The sequence below is a fragment of the Notamacropus eugenii genome, chromosome 1, assembly GCF_028372415.1.
Source record: "Notamacropus eugenii isolate mMacEug1 chromosome 1, mMacEug1.pri_v2, whole genome shotgun sequence".
Lineage (NCBI taxonomy): Eukaryota > Metazoa > Chordata > Mammalia > Diprotodontia > Macropodidae > Notamacropus > Notamacropus eugenii.
Genome location: NC_092872.1, coordinates 370,542,781 through 370,565,576, shown reverse-complemented (window position 1 = coordinate 370,565,576; position 22,796 = coordinate 370,542,781). Strand labels below are relative to the sequence as shown.

Here is a 22,796-nt window from a genome sequence, read left to right as displayed (position 1 = left end):
CCTAGATGATAAGCTCTTTGAGGGCAGAGACTGAACCCGTTCAGAGTCTACAGAAAAATGAAATCTCATTAACAGCTGGGTTTTCTGACCTTTCTTGGTATCCCCAGCACTTAGCATACTAAATGATTATTAAATACTTATAGACTTGCCTCCTACAGGAATAAGGAAAGACCTTAACAGAGACCACATGTAGAATTTGTGGCTAGATGGTGCAACAGATAGAACAGTGAGCTGGTGTGGGGGACATCTGAGTTCAAATCTAGCCTCAGACACTAGCTGTGTCTCACAAGTCATTTAACTTCTATGTAACTCATATGATAGTGATATCCTTTTTTTTGATGTCTTTTGATTTGTGCATATTGCATTTAAGTAAGGCAGAGTTGCATGAGGTCGTTAGCCTCACTCTCTCCTCCAGAGTCCTCATAGTCCAGTGGCAGGATAGAGTCAAGACAGCTGGCGATGGCTCAGGATGCAGTGGATGACCTTGGCGTCTTTGGTGTCTAACTAAGCTCTAAGGACTCCACGTTGCCTGCTTCCGCTGCCTTCATGACCATTGGAACAAACTGTTCTCATTCGCCCATTCCACCAGAGGAAATCTTCAAAGGCTTAGGGTAGACACCCCCCTAATTCACCAACAGGTGTGAGACTCCTTCATTACCCTCAACCTGGTTTCGTCTGTGCCAAAATGGTTTACCTGGGTGTGGCTGCTGTGTATGCTGCAGCTTCTTGGAGCCACAGGTGAGAGTTGGGTGGAGCAGGTGGACACCAAAGGTGGAAAGAGCCCCAAAAAGGGCTTAGCAGCCATCACATCAAAAGTACTGGTCCTCCCTAAACACACCCTACACCCCATAGGAATCCAATCTGTAAAACTGGGATAATAATAGCACCTACCAGGGTTGTCTTAGATAATATTTAAAGTGTTCAGCACAGTGGCAAACTGTAGGTGCTATATAAATATTAGCCATCATCATCACCACCACCACCACCACCATCATCATCATCATCATCCATCACTTTCACCATTAACCCTGTAAGATTGTTTCCATGTAATCCTATACATTCTTTCTATCTATCTGCACTGGTGCCTTGAGAGGCAGCATGGAATAAATATGGAGTTAGTCAGACATAATTTCAAATCATGCCTCTGACAGTGACTGTTCGAACCTGACAAGTTTTCAGAGCCCAGACTCTCTTAAGAGTTCTCTACAAAGTAATCAGTGAGTTGGGTTGTGATCCGTGTTAGCTGAGAGATTCCCCACACCAAGAAAAGCACCAGTTCTTGACTTAGTGCCCTGTTGATTCAACATTTCCCAACCTACCTACCCTCAGCTATAGTCTCCAACTACACTCCTTCAAGGCAGGGGCCATCTCTTATCTAAACTTCAAATCTCCCTAGCATTCTGCATGGAATTCTGAACACATTAAGTTTGTTGTATTGGTTTAAGGCAAAAAGAGATGAAATTCAGGGGAGGAAGAAGATGGAAAAGGCATCCCTGATGCAGTAAAAGGAGGTTCTTAGGTCAAAGGCACTGCTCAAACCAGGAAAGTCCTCATCAACTCTTCCCCCGCCATTCTTGGATGTATAAAACATGTTACCTATAAAACATATATCAGGACAATGTCCTAAACTTAAGAAGCTTCCGAAGGAAAAGACTAAATGATTCAATCAAAAATGAAAGGTTGGGAAGTACTGAAAAATCAGGTTGGATAGGAAAACGGTTTACAAAGAATCTTAGAGCTGACTGTAGAGTAACAAGAGAATGACAAGTAAATGGATCTGTTCTGTCTTCTCTAGATTAGGGATTTTTAGAGGGCATATTCTATACCCAGGAATTTAGTCTGTTATTTCAAAGGGTCTAACAGTGCTTGTTCATTCACATTTGGTAAGATGTGCCAGCCACTCAGGTAGGTGCTGAGGATTTAAAAAAAAAAAAAAAAAGCAAGCAAAGAGCATACTTTCTTATACCATGCAAATGGGTATGCCCAAAAGTAGTTATTTTATTGAACCAGGTAGTAAGCAAGGTGAACTGATCTAGGATATATGGACCTATTTCTGCCCCTTGAATTACTCTGTATGATTAGGAAAACTGTTTCATCTCTCTGGGTTTCTGACCCCTGACCATCACGAAATAAGGGATATTATCATCTGACCTCCTTCAATGAAAATCTTTTTTTAAAAGGGCCTCAGTAATAAATTTTGAGCTTCGTGGAGAGGGGTGCTAAGTAAGCACCAAATGGCATTACCATTTCCTAAAAAATAGTCAAGTATGAGGGCAAAATGAAAGGTATGGGGGGGGAGGGGCCAGGGACAAGGGGGAGAGACAGGGGTGGGATGGGAGCAATAGGAGACATGAAAGAACCATAATTTCAGAACCTACTTAGGTATCCATTAAATCTTCACTTTACAGTGAAAGAAATTAAGGCTTGGGGAGGGTAACCTGCCGAAGTTTGTACAGCTATAACATACAATAAACCTCAAATATTTCTTTTGTAAGAAGAAATGTATCTTAGAAACACAGAATCCCAGAATCGGAAGGGGCTTCAGAGGTCCACTTTACACCAAGAAGGTACCTCCATTACATGTCTGGCAAGAGGTCATCCACTTACCTTGACTGTTTTTTGTTCACTAATATAAACTCTTTTCAAAAAAGGGTCACAAAAATGCTATATAAATGAGGTGTTGTTATACTAAATAGCACGCCGCTGATGGAGACAATCAGATGGCCCCAAACGCACAAACAGGGCAGGAAAAGCAGCAGAACGGATCACTAATTTGGGATGCTAGAGAACAGTAGAGTGATTCCCTTTCTCCAATCACCAAAATGACATTCTTTATAATGCAAAAAGCTGCTTGGGCCTAGGAACAGGGTACTAAATGCAAGTTCTTACCATGGAGCTTATGCAAGATGTCTGCATTTGGAAAAGGGTGGAGTGGGGACAGAGACAACATTCAGCCTCCTTTAGCTCTTCTAAGCTGGCTATACTGGCTGAAAGACAGGCCTGAGGTCTGACAGATTCCCAAGGAGGAAAGTAAAATTGCAACTTTAAGGAATTCCTAACTACAAAAATACAAAATCTTCATTGTCCTAACTTCAAATTAGCAGGTCATACAGTACAGTGGTCAGAGCACTGGATTTGGAGTTTGAGGACCTGAATCTGAATCCTAGTAGTGCCAATTATTACCTGTTTGACTCATATCACCTTTTTGAGATTTTGCTTCCTTATTCAATGAAATTCAAATATATAATGGCCACAGCTTAGAAGGCACTGTGTGCTAGGTGCTCAGGGTACAAAGACAAACACAGAACAATCCCTGCTCTCAAAAAACACTCCATTCAAATGGGGGAAGAAGGAGAAGATTGTACAAGTACATGAATAAATAAATACAAAGGTGAGCTAGGTGACACTGTAGATGGAGCACTGGTCCAGGAGACAGGAAGACCCAAGTTCAAATGGAACTTCAGACACTTATTAGCTGTGTGATCCCAAGCAATTTATTTGCCTCAATTTCTTCATCTGTAAAATGGAGATAAAAACAGCACCTACCTCCCAGGATTGTTCTGAGGATAAAGTCAGTTTGTAAAGTGTTTTGCAAACTGAAAGTGCTATAGAAATGCTAGCTACATATTATTATGGCAAATTTCAAAAGAGAGCTATAGAGGACGTAAAAAGTGCTTTACTGACTGACTGATTGACAAGGTGACATTTGAGCTGTACTTTGAAGAAAGAAAGGGGTCCTATGACAAGTGCATTGGAAGAGTTAGGGGAGACCATTAGTGCAAAGGCACCCAGAAAGAAGATGCAATGTTGTATTCAGGAAATAACCAGCAGGCCATTTTGCTTGGAAAGGAGAGTAAGTGGGAGTAATATGAAATAATCATGGAAAAGCAGATGTGAGCCAGATCATGGAGGGCTGAAAAGTGCCAGGCTGGAGATTCCATATTTTATCCTAAAGACAATAATAAAGTTGAACTAGACCAAAAAGTCTCTGAATTTAAAATCTGATAAACTTAAGTATCCTCACTCCTAGGGCTAGAGTTGGCCCCTTCAACAGAAACAAGCACACTGCAATGTAGGCCTGAAATCTACTTCAAACCATCAAGTGCCTGACATAATTCCGCTCTGCTCCCAGCTTTCCAACAGTCTACGTATAGAAAGACAGATCTTGGCCATCCGTTGTGCACAATATATCCCATCCTGACAAAGGTTGTACGCACCAAAATCTACACAAAAGACTGACAGATACTCAGTTTAGAGAAATACCAGCCTGTGCCATGATCAACAGATACCCATTAACATATGCATACCATGACCTCTAAACAGACTCTATATGCAGACATATTCTTTACCAGAGGAAAGGCCCCTCAAATGGGTCTCAGCAAGTTATGGGAATGATTACCACTTCCCTAAGGCTCCTGCTCCAACAGGTTTTTCCTGTTTAAGATGCTTTTCATGGGATCATTTCTTTGGTTTATTTATTTATTTTTAGTTATGGAATAACTCAACTCCATAGGAACTGTTGAGTGCGTCAGTAAAGAAAACAAAACTGAAGAGCCATCAGCACAGGCAGCAGCTGCCTCAGTTCTGATGTTTGGTCTTAAAGGGAAGGGTTTAGAATAGGAAATAGTTCGCAGCTGCTCTGAACAGGGGCACCCGTTCCCTGGTCATCACCAGGGGCATGTTCTCACTACAGAAATGTAATCGATTTTCCAATGTGATTTGCTCTTTACAGTCTGGCTTTCCTCATACATTCTGCATTTAATCGATTTCAGTACCATTAAAAAGAATGAAAAACACCCACATTTAATAGAATACAGAATTCACCTGGAAAGTGGATTTTCAGTCCTCTAACACTCTTCTAGTAAGCAGCAGATGGGCTTATATCACTTTCCCCTTAATCAGGTTAAGCCCATGAGCCTGAAGTGTTCACAATGCTTTCTTAGGTAAGATTCTCCTATATGGCTGTTATTTTTGTTGCCTCCAATTGTGTCTCTTAAAAAGTAAATAAACTCTCTCAAAAACCAGGGATGCAGAACCCCTAGTCAGCTAAGCTTCTTAGTCTCTCAATCCCATCTGTATCAGCATTTATCATTCCCAAGTCCCAACCCAACTCTTTCTCTTTGCACTGTTTGTTTTGGAATTCCCATCATGTCATTAACAAACTTTCCTTATCTTAGAATTCTTCCTCTCTACACTTTCCATATTCTGACACTAATGGAGACACAAAAGTGTAACTTTTTTATTTTTTTTGCAATATACCCTTAACTTTCCTCTCCAGTAGTAGATACATCTTCTTTCATGCTTCCCAACATACTTGTCCAAGAGGAGAAACAGGAATACTCTTTACTTGCCACTGTCTACTTTTAAAATGTCCCTTTGGCACTATCACTCAACAACCTCTATTCCTCTGAGATGTGTTCAATCCAGTATATATCACCCAATCCCAGTCTTTGTGGCAGTGATCTACCAGTGCCCAGATCTTTCTCCTTTCTCAAATTTAGTACCCAGTTCACAGTTTTCTTTCCCACTGCAGCTTCTATCCCCTAAACTAAGAGACTTCAATATACATATAGATGTTCCTTCAAATACCTTGGCCTCTGAGATCATCAAGTTCCTCAACTCCCATGACTCCAATTCAGTCAAATGTAGGAATGGTCATACCACTGATCTCATCATCATACACAACTACGATCAAGAGCTCCAAAATTTCACAATCCAACCATAACTGCCTTTCTCCATGCCTTACTCATCCTAAAATTATTTTTCGTCCTCACTGTTACCTCAGATTCCTGCATCCCTTACCACTCACCCAGTCCATCATCTCTGCTCTGACTTCACCTTCCTCCCTTCCCAATCTTGAAGAAATAATTAACCAGTTCAATGTTACATCCTTGACTTCTAAATCCCTTGCCTCCTTGTTCTAGAGCTGTTCATTGCTTGCCAAACCCATTGTGAATTTCCCCCATGATCCACTTCCTCCTGTCTCACTGACATAATGCTGAATGGAGGAAATCACATCCACATGCTGACTAGATCCACTACAAATTTATGTTATCTAGTTTCTTCTAGGTCCTTACTTTCACAAGACAATCCTTTTATTCTTCCCTATCACATTCTCTAAACTGGTTGTTTCAAACATTCCTTTCTGAGCTTCCTACACCACCTTCTTTCTCCATCCATCCTCTTGAGGAGCTGACTTCATCCACCTTGAGTTCTCTCTTCTTCCCAACTCTACGTCCTCAAATCCCTTGACATAATCCCCCTTTGTCTTTCTCTCTTCACGAAGACCAACCACTCTACTCATGCCTTTAGTCCTATTTCCTTTTATCTCCACTAACTGCTCCCCAAATCATACCCCACCTCATCTCTCATCTTTAATTTCTATTTGTTTCTTCTTTTATGCCTACAAACATAGCCAGGTCTCCCCCATACTGAAATCCTTTCACTTGAATCTACCATAAACCTCAGCTATCATTTCCTCTCTTTCAAGGCAAAATCCTACCAAAAGCCATTTATATTGGTCTCACTTGCTTCTCAACCTGCTGCTCTGGCTCCCAACATCATCATTCAATTGAAACTTTCCTCCTAAGTGACCACTGATCTCTCAACTTGATCCATTTTGAATACTCTGAAATATATGACAGTGCTGACTTCCATTTCTTTCTGGATACTTTCCCCCTGCCCTTAACATTCATAACATCTCTTGTATATTCTTCCTTTTCTCTGACACTGCCACTACCTAGTGTGGGGCTTCATAATCTTATACCTAGACCATGCAAAAGCCTGCTAGTTGATCTCCCTGTCCCAAGTCTCTCTCCACTCCACTTCATCCTCTACTCAGCTGTCAAAATGATCTAACCATCTCACTCCTGTAACATGGTCAACTCTATTGCTCACTATCACCTCCCCAATCCAACATAACATCCTCTATTTGGCTTTTAAAATTCCTCATAACCTGGTCCCTTCCTACCTTTACAGTATCCTTATAACTTCCTTCCCTCCACCTACTATACGGACAGTCCAACTCCTGACTCTGGGCATTTTCACTGCCTGTTCCCAATGCCTGAAACGCTTTTCTGGCTTCCTTATCTTCCTTCAAGTCTGAGCTAAAATCCCACCCTCTACAGGAAGCCCTTCACTCTTCCTCCTAATTCCAGTGTCTTCCTTCTGTTAATCACCTCCAGTTCATTCTGTATATGTCTTCTTCATCCACATTTATCTGCAGGCTGTCTCCCCCATCAGACTGTGAGCTCCCTGAGATCAGGGACTGTCTCCTGCTTCTCTTCATATCCCCAGCATTTAACAAAGTGCCTGGCACACAGTAGCCACTTAATAAATGTTCACTGACTGACTTCTCTCTGGGTTTTGGTAACACTGTTTTACTTTGGTTCTCCTCCTGTTTGGCCACATCTCAGTTTCCTTTGCTGTTTCATCATACATGACCCACTCTCTACTCCAAGGTTCTGCCCTGGACCCTCTTCTCTGTCTACATTCTCTTTCCAGATGATTCTGGCAGCTCTCATGGGCCGATTTATCCCCTATTCATAACTCCCAGATCTATATATTTGGCCCAAGTCTCTCTCCTGAGCTTTCAGACCTTCAATGACCACCTGCCTGCTTCCAACTGCATGGGCAGTGAGCATTTCAAACATAACATGTCCAAAACAGAATTCATCATCTTCCCTTCCCTTCCCCAAAACTGCTCTATTTGTGTTGTGGTCCTCTCCATTCAAATTCACAAACTCTGAATCATTCTCAATTCTTTATCCTTACATACTCTACACATGAATCAATCAACAAGTACTTATTAAATAGATACAACTTGCCAGGCACTATGCAAGCTGCTGCGGATAGAAGTATAAACAATTAAACAATCCCTACTTGTAATGAGCATATATTCTAGTAGTCAGCATTAGGTTTGCAAAGTGCTTTATATATTTTACCTCTTTCAATACTCCAACCATTACTTGGTTTTGTTTTGGAGAAGCAAAAAGGGTTAAATGACTTGCCCAAGGTCACACAGCTAAATAAGTGTCTGAGAATGGATTTGAATTCAGATCCTCCGGACTCCAGAGCCAGTGCTCAATACAGTGAACCACCTAGCTGCCCATCTGGTTGTTATTCTAATGATTCAGTAGCTAAGTTTTGTGGATTCTTCTTCTCTCATATCTGTCATGTCTTCTCCACTTGTAGTTCAGATCATTATCTCCACCCAATTAGTCCTCAAGCCTACACTTCAACCCGTTTAACACAGATTTGATCACATGTCCAAGGCTATACATATATATGGACTATGGGAGTACAAACAGACTCTTCTGTTTGGAGTCAAAAACCCTTCATAATCTGGCTCCAACTCACCTTTCTAAGATTATTATCAATTATTCTTTTTCATGCACTGTAGGCAGACTGGACTATTTGCAATTCTTCACACATGACTTTCCGTAATCTCCATGTCTAGAAGATACCCTCTCTTTACCTCCATGTCCAGAAGGTACTCTCTCTTTACCTCCATGTCCAGAAGGTACTCTCTCTTTACCTTTACAGAATCCCATGCTCCCACTCAAGCCTAATTTAGATGTTGCTTCCTATAGGAACCCTTCCTTGATTCCCCAGCTGTTGGTACCTCCCCCGCAAAGATATTATTTTTCATTTACTTACATATTGCTTGCCTCCACCCCCCCCAAAATGTAGTTTTCTGAGGGGGGGTTATTTTCTTTTTTGTCTTTGTATCTCAAGTGGATAGCCCTAGTACCTGGCACACAGTAGATCCTTTATGCTTGTTGACTGATTCAATTAACCCTTTGCAAATGATTCACCCTCATGGATTACCAAGAGATAATATTTAATCTAGTTAAGTTCCCTCAAGCCAGCTCCTTCTAATTTTCTCTCTAGCAATCCAGGTCCCTCTCTCCTAACTTGCAGCAGGGGGTGTATTCAGGGGCTATAAACTAACTTGAATATTAACTGATGCTTAATATAATTAAGATAGTAAATCTAATGAAGTGGGAGAATCATGACATACCCCAAAGTCAAAATTGAAAGTATTTTTTGTTCCATGCTGCACTAAAAAAATCTATACTGCCACTCACTCACCATCAGGTAATATGGATCACTGTTAGGTTTTAGCAGGGTAGAGAGGCAGTTTATGCTGAAAAATTTAAGCACACTGGGCAGCATGGACATATTTTGGAGGGATTTTTCTCCATAATATTTTTCATCTTGTATCTCTCCTCCACAATCAGCCAATCCACCTTAAATTTCCAGATAAGAAGCAGCCAGGAAATAGAAGTGTCAGGGCACACACAGTAATTCCAAGCAGCCTAATCAGGACCATTTGTCTCACACAGGATGGCAAATATCTTGAGAATGAGTTACAGTGCAGCGGCCTCAATTCCCTCGTGCCTTGCGGCCTGGACAGCCCGCATTGATTTTTCAACCAAAAGTAGAACATTCCTATTTCTCTGAAAATGGTGCATGCTTAGTGTTCTTTCAATCCACTTTATGCCAAGATCTTTTGCTATTTGTTGTTCAGTCGCTCTAAAGGAACTGGTCACTTGTTTACATGGGAGTCAAGTTTTATAAAATGAGATCCTGGCCATGGCCAATAAGGTTCATACAACAATCTTGGGGGCTAACTAGCCTCAGATGAGTCATAAGATTTATGGGCCAAATTTTAATCCAGATCTCAGAGGTCCCAGGGGAAGGAAGCATCCTAGTGCCCTTGCAAGTAGAAAGTTAGCCTCAAGCCTGATTGAAAGTCTAACTTGGTGGCGGTTTTTGGCAAAAATCTGCCCTCCCACCCTCTTTGCACCAACGCTCAGCTGCCAAAGAAGCAGCAAGCCCTCAGTTCCTGTCACTGGCCCAAACTCACCATGGGGTGCTAGGGTATAGACTACACCTCAATGAGTAAAACATGCCAGGAGGCAGCTGGCAGTGGAATCAGCTATAAAACTAGGCATTTCTAGCCACATCACTGAAGGAAGGGGATTGGGAATGCCTAAGCCTTATACTGTTTATGTCCCATATTTCTAGCTGGTGGATCTTTAAGGGGTCTTAGAATGATGGGTTGGCTAGGAAAAGAAAGCTCTTAGTTAAAATACTCAAGAAAAGTCAGGAAAATAATAAATAATAGTAAAATACAGGGAAAATGAGAAAGAACACAAGCTTCGGAGACAGGATTCATGAGTTCATATCCCTGTTCTATTATTTACTGTGCTGTGTGACCTTTGGCAAATCACTCTTCCATTATCTATAAAATAAGGGAATGGGATCTAAGTAATCTCAAAGAATCTCTTAGTTTCCTTCCCTGTAAAATGGGGATAATGATAACCTAGGAAAATCATATACTACCCCTAAGCAGATGCCTCACAAAATAGGAAAGAGAAGCAAGAGAATGCTTGAGAAAATTCAGCCCTCTTGAATATCTCTGCCCCTTCAGAGGTGTGAGATAGCACTGACTATTCTTCAGTGAGGGTGTTACCTCTCAACTACATATATTTCAAGATCACTGTGGCCAATGGCAGCTATGTGGAACACATGACTCCTACAGAGAAAACAAGGCTGAGAAAGTTAGTGACCACTGAGAGCTAGTTACCCCAGCTCACCCTGTCTATGGTTCTCTTAAGGAAAGCAACAGTCACAGAAGTCTTTCTTAGGGAGGAAAAAAAAAAAAAGCAAAGAAAGAAAGGGGCATGAGGGGGTGGAAATAATGCAGGAGGAGTAAGTCATCTGCCGTTTTATCTGTCAGTCCTGGCAGGCAAGGATGGAAAGCTCGAGATGCAGGGATGTTCAGCTGACTGCCCTGAGAGCCAGAGGAGCTTGGTGCATGGGAGGCCAGACTCAAAAGCCTATTAATGCCTTCACTCCTTCTCAGGTTTAAAAGGGGAAATGTTCTATTTATAACTCACGAAGCAGAGGGGACCTGACAGCAAACAGATGGCTGTGATCCCAAAGGGATCCTAGTTACCCGTGGTGTTCCCCCTCTTCCTCTTAAATCAGTGGTATCCTAATTGTGATGAAACTCCTAATGAAGAACTCAATGAAAAGAAATAGAATTTAGGGTTTTTTTTCTTCTTTTCTTTCTTTGTCCTTTTCTTCCCTTCTTTGCCACTTTCACAGGGCAGTCTAGTTTCCCAATAATCCTTTGGAAGGTACTTTAGGCCTTAAAAAATGTTTTCTTCCAAAGATCTCTAAGAATAGGGATCTTTTTTAAAATTTATTTATAACAGGGCAAACTAACACTAAACACCTTGAGCAGTGGTACACTGCTGTCGAACAATGTTCAAACTATCATGAAATATTAGAGAATCATGCTGTTCCTCCTCATCTGAACCAAGCTACCCCTTCTCCTATAAAGGAAATGGCCCTTGGAAGATGCCACGGAGGAGTCTGCCCTAAATTACAACCTTAGAAAGGAGGAGTGTGCATTACAGAAACACTCCACAAAGCTGCTTTTGTTTTCTGACCTAATCCTTGTGGGAGTGCTACAGGCCAGGTTAAGGTTCTGAACCTGCTCACCAGAGAGTAAACACAGAAACGTGACTGGCAGCCAGGGAAAGGGGGGAAGAAAGGATTGAATTTTCTTCCAACTCAGGGCAAAGGCTTTTTGACTGGTACCATCAGTTCATAAATATTTAGAGCTGGACGCAACCTTGGTGGCCTTCCATTTTACCCCTGTCATTTGATAGATGAGGAAATTGAGGCCAAGAAAGGTTAATTGACTTAACCAAGGTCATAAGAGTAGTTCACTGAAGCAGGTCTTCTGATCGTAAATCTACTGTTTTTCACACTAATTAAGAGTTCATTAAGGAAGTATAAAGAGCAGTACTAGTAGACTTTCTTAGGCAAGATGTAGGAAGAAAATAGACGTAAAGTATGTGGTATGACCAGCACACGGTTTTGACAACAGCAACTCCTAGTGAAAGGTAGGATGGAGAAGGGACTTGAAATTATGCTGCATGAAGTCGAGTGGGAAATTCAGCCCAGAGCAAAAAAGGGGCGAATGATAACTGTGTCCAGGTATCTGAATAGGCGTCATACTGAAAAGCGATTAGTTTTCTTGGGCTTAACATCAGAAAGCGGAATACAGACCAATGTTTAAAAGTGGCAGAGACAGATCTCTGTTCCAAATGAGGACACACTTCTTTACAATAAAAGTTTCTCCAAAGTGGAATGGGTTGTTTTCAGAAGTAATGGGTTCACTTATTGAAAGACTTTAATTAAAGACTACATGACTAATTATCTGGATATTACAGAGAGGATTTTTGGCTCTGTCAAGGTAAATCAAGTCAATAAGCGTTTATTAAGTGCTTACTATGTGCCAGGTACTTTGCTAAATACTAGGAATAGAAATATAAGCAAAAAGAAAGCCAGTCTCTACTCTCAAGTTTATATTTTAATGGGAGAAGAAAACATACTAAAGGGGTTAAAGGTGGGGAATGTACCCACATGGCTACCCATGGGGTCCAGAGTCCGAGTTACAGCCTTTAGAGGAATGAAGGACCTCACCAATTAAGAAAGGTCAGGTGGATCTTCCAATTAATCACTCAGTCAGACAGTCAATAAACATAGCTAAGCACTTACTATGTGCCAGGTACTGTGCTAGACACTGAGGATACCGAGAAAGGCAAAAATAGCTCATGTCCTCAAAGAACTCAGCCTCATGGGGGACAACATTTAGGCAACTATGTACCAAAAAAACCCAAAAACCACATACAGGATAATTTAGAAATAATCAATAGAGGGGAGGCACTAGAGTTGAGGGGAATACGGAAAGGCTTCCTGCAAATGGGACTTTAGCTGGGACTTGAAGAAGGCCAGGGAATCCAGAAGACAGAGATGAGAAGTGAGAGCTTTCCAGACAGTTCAAGAGAATGCCTAGAGAAATGCAGTGTCTCTGAGCAAAAAGGACATCAGTGTCACTGACCATATACAGTAGACAGTATGGAATGAATTGTAAAAAGATTATAAAGGTAGGAAGGTAAAAGGTTATGAAAGGCTTTAAAAGCTAAATAGAAGATTTTTATACTCGTTTCTAGGGATGATAATGAGTGACTGGAGTTGACTGACCTGAGAAAGAGATGTTCAGATCTGCCCTTTAGGAAGGTCACTTTGATAGCTGACTGAAGGATGGACTGAAGTTGGGAGAGACTTGAGACAGAGGCTATTGCCTTGGTCTAGGCCTAGGAATAAGGTTATAAGGGCCCACATCAGGGTAGTGGTAGAAAAGGAGTAATACATAAGAGATGTTATTAAGGAAAAAAGTGTATCTAGGAGGAGATGGCAACTTGACATGGTTAGATGTACGTTTTAGGCAAATCACTTCTGATATGAAACAGAGACTTGTGGTTGGGAGAATTGCAAAAGTCCAGGCACAAGATGAGGGCCTGCATCAGGCTGGTGGCAGTATCAGAGCAGAGAAGGGGACATTTGCTAGAGATGTTATAGGTCTTGACAAGAGATTGGCTATAGGGGGAAAAGGATAAGAAAAGGATAAGAAAATGAGAATTTGAGGATTACATCTCAGTTGTGAACCTTGGTGACTGATGCCTTTGAAAGTGAGAGGAAAGTTGAGAAGAAGGAAGGTTTGGGTGAAAAGATAATGAATTCAGTTTTAGACATGTTGAGTTTGGACATGAATAGAAAGCAGCTGAGGCATGGTATGGAAGTCCAGAGAGTCAGAATATTATTGGTCTATTGATTACCTTTGAACTCCCGAGATTCTGGGAATCTGTATGATCTTTGAGAGCAGTCCTTTTGAATGTATGTGGCCCTGTGGCCCTTATGTAAGGACAGAGACCACCGAAGAAAATGACACTGCCAATTCTGGTTCTTTCATCATCTAGATAAGAGCAAATCACTTCTCCTTTCTCAGTTTTTCCATCCTCAATGGAGAGTTACTAAGGTAAAAGCCCAATGAACTCAGAATTCTTCAAATATGACAAATTCTTATGCTGGAATTTCTATCTAAGATGAAAACTGGTGCATAGAAAAGAGGTATTAAAAATGGAAGAGATGGGTGAAGTTACATTTTCAGCTGCTAAGTGAGAAGAGTCTTGCTATATATTCAACCCTGCCTAGAGAATGATTATCATTCTTGGACTCATATTCAAACTAATTGAATTACATCCCCTTGCATGTCAATATGCATGTAGATGTCTTGATCAGTAGCACCATTTCTTCTACCTTCCTACTGTAGCTTTATTGTCTGTATCAGAAGTTGATTGTAAACTAATAAGGGCCAATGTGGTGGGTTCTTCTTGTATACCCCATTTTGTATGTAGTCGGTTTTTGGTTAGGCCTGTGATTTCATTGGTATCAGGAAACTCCCACAGATGTAAATGCCTCTATCAATGAAGGCTGGCATGTATTCTCCAACTTAACCTTTTTTTTAGAGAGTTGCATAAGGACATTCAAACCAGGTCCCAGAGATACTGTAAGTCAGAAGAGTGATTTGAACCAGGTCTTCCTGTCTTCTAGAGAAGTTCCTTATCTACTATGATATGCTTTCCTGTCAGTACCCTTCACATGGTACAATGACACATTCCCAAAAGTATTTTAATAGAAGCTTATAGACATAATACCTACAGAAGGAAAAATAGTTAAACCTTTATCTCTGAAAAGGGGATACATGAAGGAAGAGTAAACAAGAGTAAACAGAGGTGAAGCAACATTACAAAGTATTTCTGATGGACCTGGTTGAGCTTGGCCCCTGAGTAAGGTGGTAGTCCTGGGGCAATCTGGGCATGTTTCTTGGACTGTAACAAGCTTAAGTTACAGAATTCTAGTTAATACTTGCACTGAAGAAAGTAAAGCTGTGAGGCTGGTACTAAGGGATATATATTCCCAAGGTGGGAGAGTCCACAGGAGAGGAACTCTTTGTGAAGCTCTTTTCTGTAAACAGACTAAATTTTAATGGGTAAGAAATCTGTGACATTTATTTACGTTGATTAAATCTAAGACTTAGAAGGAACTCTACCTCAGGCTATGAGAGTCTGTCCTTTCCTAATTCTTCTAAATTAATCCTATCCTCTCTGAAAACTTTTATAGCCTTATGACTGTTCCTCACATGGTCTTCCAGGAAAAGAGCAGGCTGGTGGCCTGACCCTTCTCTCCTTTCTATTTTCTTCAAGCCACTATTTTAAAAACAAGAACAAACCAATAAGAACAATTAAACAAACAAACAGCCTAATCCTCACACAGGTATCTATCTGGGAAAACTGAGAAAGGCAAAGCTTCAATGTATGTTTCAGCAAGATAACAAAATAAGACAGTGTGAATGCAGAGATTCTTAACCAAAGTCCAGCCTTTGCTTCTCAGAAGTAAAAATACCAAAAATAATGGCACCTACCAAACGGGCAGGTGACTAGAAGGCAAAGTCTTTCTTTTCCCCTGCGATGCAGGTTTAGGAGAAAAAAACTCATACTTTCTTCCTCTCTCCTGTAAAAAGTCATTCCAATCTCACGATCCTCTGAAATTCTCTCTAATCCATTTTAATAAGTGGGTGTGTGTGTTTGTGAGTGTGTGTCCCAGTCCCAGTCAGTCAATAAGTATTTACTGAGTGCTTACTACGTACCAAATGCTGTATTAAGCACTGCGGATACAAAGGATGGCAGAGTGACCTGACCTCCAGGGGCTTGCTTACAACCTCCCTCATTAGATTATGAGCTCCCTGACTGCCAAGTTTGTGTTTGCTTTTCTTTTCATCCCTACCAATTAGCAACATACCTGGCACATAGTAGGTGCTGAACAAATGCTTGTTGACTTTACTTAATTTATAGAGATTAGAAGAGGAATTAGGACAGGATCAAGGAGAATGAAGAGGAAGTGGAAAAGAAGAAGACAGATCACTGTGAAAGAGCTTTGCTTTCCATTCACTCCTCCTGGGATAAACTGGTCCTCTTGGCAACAGACTTCTTGGTGAAAGGATGACAGCAGTGACAAAAGGAGTAGGGGACTATTTTGGGTTTTGGGGATTTGGGCAGGGGTAGGAGAGATGCTCTCCTTAGACTGTCAATGTAATTATATGGTGGCATTAGCCTATTGGTACTTGCTTCAACACTCAATAGGCTCCATTCATGATACCCTTTCACTCTCTTCCTCTGCCACCCCAATAGACTTTATGCCTGGGGAGATAACTCCCAACGAACAGCAGTAAATTTAGGTTAACATTTGGGAATCTACATCTAGGTGCTTTTTCTCAAAAGACCGAGGGTGGCTCAGTGAATAGAACACTGGGCCCAGAGTTAGGACCTTAGTTCAAATCCAATCTCAAACGCTTGCTAGCTGTGTGACCCTGGGCAAGTCACTTAATCTCTGTCTGTCTTAATGCATTGGAGAAGGAAATGGCAAACCATGCTAGTATACTTGTGAAGCAAACCCCATGGACAGTATGGTCCATGAGGTCATGAAGCATCAGATATGACTGCACCACTGAAAAATAACAACAAAACCACAGAGATCTTGAAATAAAACATGTGGACTCGGATCCCTGCTGTTTCCTTTCTTGGAATTTCAGAAGTGGAAAAAGCGAACAAGAATCTAAGCAGAGTCAGTAAATGTCACAGACATCTTACCTCTGAGAGTTCTGATTATAGTAGGTTGAGTGGGTGTAAATAGGAGAGAAACTACCCATGAGAAACAAGATGAAAGATTCTTTGACTTAGCCAGAATGTATGTAGATCACATCCTAAAGCAGGTTATTTAATAATAAAAAGTCTAAGATCCTGGAAATAATTTTCATTTATGTAATTGTTGGAAGTGGATGGGACATTTAAAAAAAATACTCCTCCCTTATCTCCCCCACCCCTTGATGCAACAAAAGATGTATAACTAAGCAAGAGATGATAAACAGCCTAAGTGAGAAATAATAATGATAATAACTCAAACTTATATAGCGCTTTGAGTGGAATGAATGAATACATTCCTTTCGCCAGAGCACTCCTATGTGACAGAGAGGACACGGATTATGGTTGCCATTTTATAGAGCAGAAAACCAAAACAAATGATTTGCCCATATTCCCACGAGTCAGTGGCAGGGCTCAGATACTTGAGAAAAGTGCACATGATATTAGAAAATGAGATGCTCATGGGGATAGGCCTGATAGAGTTTCTACCTGTATAGAATCCTTGTGAGGTTCAAGCGAGATAATACATGTAAAGTGCTTTGCAAATCTTAAAGTACCATATGATTGGTAGCTATTATTATAATGCACTTTCTCCAGATTTAGGAGAGGTGGCAGAAGATCATAGGCACAGATTTTCTGGTTAATGACATCTATTCATAGCTACTCCAATTTTTCTCCAATGCCTTATTTATTACAGAATCAGTGTATTCCAGTCTGTATGAATGACTTACTTTATCTACTCAAATATTTTACCTTCTCTCCCCCACCCCCACACTATGCCTGCATATTTCTATTCCATCTCCATCCCCACCAGTACTGAGAGGGAAATAAGGTCCCTCCCCACTCATAGCTTAGCCATACCTCTGGCAGATTATCACTGGCAGTTAGCAGAAATGGTCCTGATCTTTGAGAGGAAGAAAAGGTGCATAGGAAATTTTTGAACAGATTATATAACCAAATCTGGAGGTATTTACTCAATTTTTAGGATTATAATTCATATCCCTGACCTGCCTCCTAAAAAGCTTCGAGGAAGCATGTTTACTGATCAGTATTATTCACACAATTATTTATTCATCCTGTCATTCTGTGAGGGTAAAAATGCAGGCAGCTCTGTGCCACACAGGGGCTGTCAAACTAAAACTTTTCCACTAATTATCAGTAGGAAAGAGTACTACTCTGCTAGCATTCCAGACAGAGGCTAAAGTCATGGAAATGATGTATTTTAAACCAAAAGGTGGGGAGGGTTTCAATTCAGGTTTGCTTGAGTTTTGGGGGGCGGATGGGAAAGTTTGGGTGTTTTTTTCTTTCATGAGGAGAGGAAGGATGTTTCTTTGAAGTTTTGCTACCTAAAAGGAATTTTTATGTAAATGAAAACAATATCTTCAAGCCCTATCTCTGTGAGATCTGGAACAGTTGCTTTAGAGTTAGGAGCCTGGACACATAACCCAGACCAGTTTCAGTATGGTTATACTGAACCTGTTATCTTTAAATGGAGTTTAGTGTCCTTTGAAATTTTGTTTAGCCAGGGGATAGAAGAAACGTAAGGAGATTATGGACTAGTCTGAAGGAACTTTCAAGATTCATATAAATACGTTATAGCACAATTCTCTATCTCCAGACTTCCTTCTCCACACTTTAAAAAAAAAAGGGGGAGGAGAATGATTATGCAACTAAGTGGGTCATTATTTATTCTCCTGATCTTGTGAGTAAGGTCATGCAGAAGAAGCAGTGAGTTTGAACTTCAGACATGGGCTAGGTCTCCTGGGGAGCTAGGGATTAGAGGATTAAGAGATGTTAAGTGGCAAGTGGACCCTTTTAGTATGTTTCCTACTGCTTCTATTGCTAGCAGGAAAAGAGGAGAGGAAAATGTGTCAGTGCAAAATTGGGCATGCTCACTGCCCCTCCTGGTGCCCATACTGGGAGTAGCAAGCACTGTAGCAATCGTCACCCCAATCCCAAGCCACAAAAAACTTCCAAACATGCTATACTTACTTCCTTCACTCTGAATGTCTTTGTTTGAGTTGTAGACCTAGAAAAGAGAAGTGAAATCTTAACTATTTTGATATGATAAACAACTAGCTTGCATTCAATGGACAAAGATGTAATATCAACCCCTTACAGTCTACTTTCCACTCCTCAGCTCCATTACTTTGGAGGCAATTCTCTACCATACTTAATATGAATTTCAATGTAGATAATATACATGACAATTTTTCATGAGTATGTCCCTGGAATACTACAGGGAACTTTTAAAAGGAGGGCTTTACAAAATTCTGTCCAAAACAAGGAAGGATACATAACGGAAGAGAAAGGTTTACAGATTAGAAGTTAAGAATCCTTACTATACCAGTAAGACTCTCTGTATGGTTTTAGGTCCTGATTCTACCGTTAATTTACTATATAGTCTTATTTATATGGTCTCCAAAACAGATTTCAAGTTAAGCATCTAAATAAATAAAATCAATTATAGACATTAGAACAATGATTCTCAAATAGAATGGTTCCCTGCTAGCCACAGAAAACCACAAATTAACATCTTCTATGTTGGACTATATTTCTATTTATTTTATTAAACATTTTCCAATTATATTTTAATTCTGTTTGGGCAGTACTAGGAGTTTTATTGGAGCCCCGGTGGCCTCTTTACCAGAATGGGACGAAGCTGCCCATCTCGGTTCTCCAAGTCAAAATTACTTTCTCAGGGAACCCAAGAAAGTAGGCCATGAGCATGGTGTAGTAGAGAGAGCAAAAATTCAGCAGAGGGAACTGTGTTCTGGTCCCAACTCTGTCATTTATCAGCCCTATGATCCTGATTGTTTTCTCATCTGAAAATTGGAGATAACAGCTAAACTGTCCAAAACTCATATGGTAAATGAGGGGGCAGGTGGGTGAGATTTTCAAAGACTGAAAATGCAAATGTTTTTGGCAAACTGTAAAGTTCCATAGAAATATATGTGCATATACATATACACGTTATATGTAATATAGACATATTATAAAATATAGAAATTATGCCGTTAAACATATACTTATATCTAGAACTCCATATCTGTACCTAAATTTCTATTATAGGCTCCCTGGAAAAAAGGCTGACCTGCAGAAAAATCAACTGCTTAAGATTTCTGGGAATTTCCATTGCCATCCTATTGAGTCAGGAAGAGAAATGCTCATTTCCATCAGTAATGCAAGGAATGAAATTGATGATGGCATATTTCTCATCTCAGGGCTATGAGAAAGGAAACCATGGTTATCAAGTCTCACTAATCTTCAAAAATTTATTGAAGAAGAGAACAGTCTTTAGATTTTTTCCCCTGCCTCCTCCAGGCAATGTATCTATCTGTTAGACTGGGTTTTTTTTCCTCAATAAGAAAACTTCATTCCTGAGCTACTAAGTGCCATTGTTATCTAGCTGTTACAAGGCATTAAAAAAAATGCAGGGTTTAGGGTATGATTTAATTAGGAAGTGAGCTACTCTCTCTCTGAGACTTCTTGTGCCATGACTTCCATCTTGAAATATACCAGCATTCCAGATGCAAAAGAAGCTTGGTCAGTGAGCTGAAAACTCCTGGAGAGACATGTGCTTGGGTCTTCAATGGTGAGGCCATTAATCTATGTCCAGTTTAGGTAAATGAGCCAAAGAAAATTAGTTCTGAAATGGAGCTAACAAAGCGTGCAAGCCAGGATTGGGAAGTGAATGGCTGAGCTAAGATAATGGAGAAGCAGAGAAATAGACTGCTACGGTTGTCAAGAGTTCCAAAGGGGATATTCTCCCTCTAGACATTCTCCCCTCTGTTGCCATCATCCCCAGCAGTGACAAATCTAAAGATTCAACAAATGAAGATTGCTGGCCAAGAGTCATAAATTGTTTCTGTACCAATCAACACAAGACCTGTCCGTTTACTATCAAGAGAAGAAAACGAGTTATTTGCTCTGGGAAAATAGAATATAATACGTCTCTGAATTTCCCCTATGAGGTTAGAGAATCTGGGAGCAAAGATAACATGCCAAAAAGTTTTGAATTAAACTGAATTTTGATGCTAATAATAATACCTAGGACTTACAAAATAGCATACTATAATATGCTGTGTGTTTGCAAACACAAGTTTGTTTACAAGTACATTAACAAACATAAACTTGTTTTATTCTCACACTAACTCTGGAAAGTAGGCACTATTATTATCGTCATTTTACAGATGATGAAAATGAAGCTGGGAAAAGGTCAATGATCTGAACAGTGTGACAAAGCTGGTAAGCATGTTAGGCAGGATTTGAACTCAGGTCATCCCTGACTCCAACCTTCTTTCTAGCTGCCCCAATAAGAGCACAAATGACAATTTCTTTTTCAGGAGAAAAGATGATTTCTGATCATTATTTTCTTATCATTAACATCAGAAATCAATGCCACTCTAAAAACAAAACAAAAAAGCATCATTTATTCAGAATTCACTATGTTCAAATTACTGCACTAAACAAAAACAAAAATGAAGATAGCTTTTGACCTATTTGGGAAATTCATAATATAAACAGATTTTTTAAGAGCTTATGCAAATTAATACGGAATAATTCAATGAGAGAGAAAGTTATGAGGGGAGAATGGGGGATTCAGAAAAGTACTTATGAAATAGAAGGGGATACCTAATCTATCCTTTGAAGGAAGCTGAGAAATTTGAGAAGTGAAGTGTAAGTAGGGACTGAACTCCAGTGCACAGATTTATGGGCCTTTAGCTGAGAAGCTTTAATGTTTTCATCTTGCTAAGAAAATGCCTGACTGACCACATTTTAACTCAGGGGTGCTCCGGCACACTTTGGTACTCTTTTCAGGATGCCCTGAAGAAGCATCTTTGCAACTGTGTAACATAACCCAGGGTGTAGCAAATGTGCCTGGCAAATATGCATCAGAATCTAGTCTATACTAAACATACTTTTTTTTTTACTTCCTTCTCTGAATAATGTCATTTGATTTTTTTTACCGTATCTAGTACATGTTTAGTTACAAGACATTAATATTGGTATAACTTGTTCCACAATATAAGCTTCCAAAGGGCAGATCTTATTTATTTGGGGTTTAGGATCTGGCACATCTGTCGTTTGTACATACTCATATATGTATATGGTATACATGTTGTCTCCCCTGATAGAATGTAAACTTCTTGAAGACAGGTTTTGCTTTTATATCATCAGTGCCTTACATCATCAGTAGGTGCTCAATAAATGCTTGTTGATTGACTGACTGATTAATGGGGGAGGAGGAGGAGCAGGATGAAAGAAGAAATGAGACATAGTGGGTAAGTGAGGAAAACGAGTCATTTAATATAACAATTTGCCAAAAGTCATAGCAAATGAGATCAGGAATAGGACCCAATCTCCAAGCCAAAGCTCGTAAGCAACAAAGCAAGCTAGCATTGAACAGAGGGAAATCATGCCATATTCCTCATGGAACAATCACAATATAGAGCTGGTGCTGAAGATAAACAAAAGGGCAGGACGGTTGTGTCTTTGACACAAAGTATAGTGTACTGCAATTTTCTGAGCTCTCACCCAGAAGCTCCAGCAGGAGTATAATTGGAAAAATCAAACAAGAAAGTGGAGACTTTTCATACGCTTCCTCTGCATCAGCTCTGGATTTTGCAATAAATTCTGTTCATAACCTAGCCAATTCAATTTACATGTCCCTAGAGAAGGAAGAAAGTCTACATATTATTCTAGCTCCTGAATTTAGTTCTACCAATAACCTTTATTACCACTGCAAAGAACTTACCAAGAAAACACACAGAAAACCTTTTAGGAATTTTTTAATATATATGTTAAAAGGTAAAAATAAGGCAATGATGCAACTTTGTGCTTATGGGGCACTGATGGATCAAAGATTTGGGCCTTATCTGTGACCTGTTTTAGCCTAGAGAAGCTCATATGTCATAGGGCAGAGGAAAACAGGTGGGAGCTGAGAGCCACTCTTTTATAAAATGGTTTCTTCCAATCCTCAACATGTAGGGAGTACTGATTAGGCCAAATGCCAACTTCTGTCTCAAGAGGAGGCATGATGGTCCTCCAGTCAAGAGACACCCTGTACTTAAGTGGAATGTCAGAGCCTGGGAGCTGGGTACCTGGACCTCTAATCACAAAGGCATTTCTGACCACAAATGGTTTGAGTCATGGAGCCTTCCTATTAGT

General features: G+C 40.2%; 1 protein-coding gene across 4 annotated transcripts in view; it reads right to left on the bottom strand.

Moving 5' to 3' along the window:
- ARHGAP26 (Rho GTPase activating protein 26) overlaps positions 1-22,796 on the bottom strand; it is a 528,529-nt gene that overhangs the window by 223,104 nt on the left and 282,629 nt on the right. For all 4 annotated transcript variants that reach the window (XR_011971925.1, XM_072630633.1, XM_072630631.1 and 1 more), the window contains exon 12: positions 18,618-18,654. Coding sequence is in view for 3 of the 4 variants with exons in the window: in XM_072630633.1 (XP_072486734.1) it covers positions 18,618-18,654 (37 nt within the window). In the remaining variant the exon portion in view is untranslated. The remainder of the gene's footprint in view (positions 1-18,617; positions 18,655-22,796) is intronic.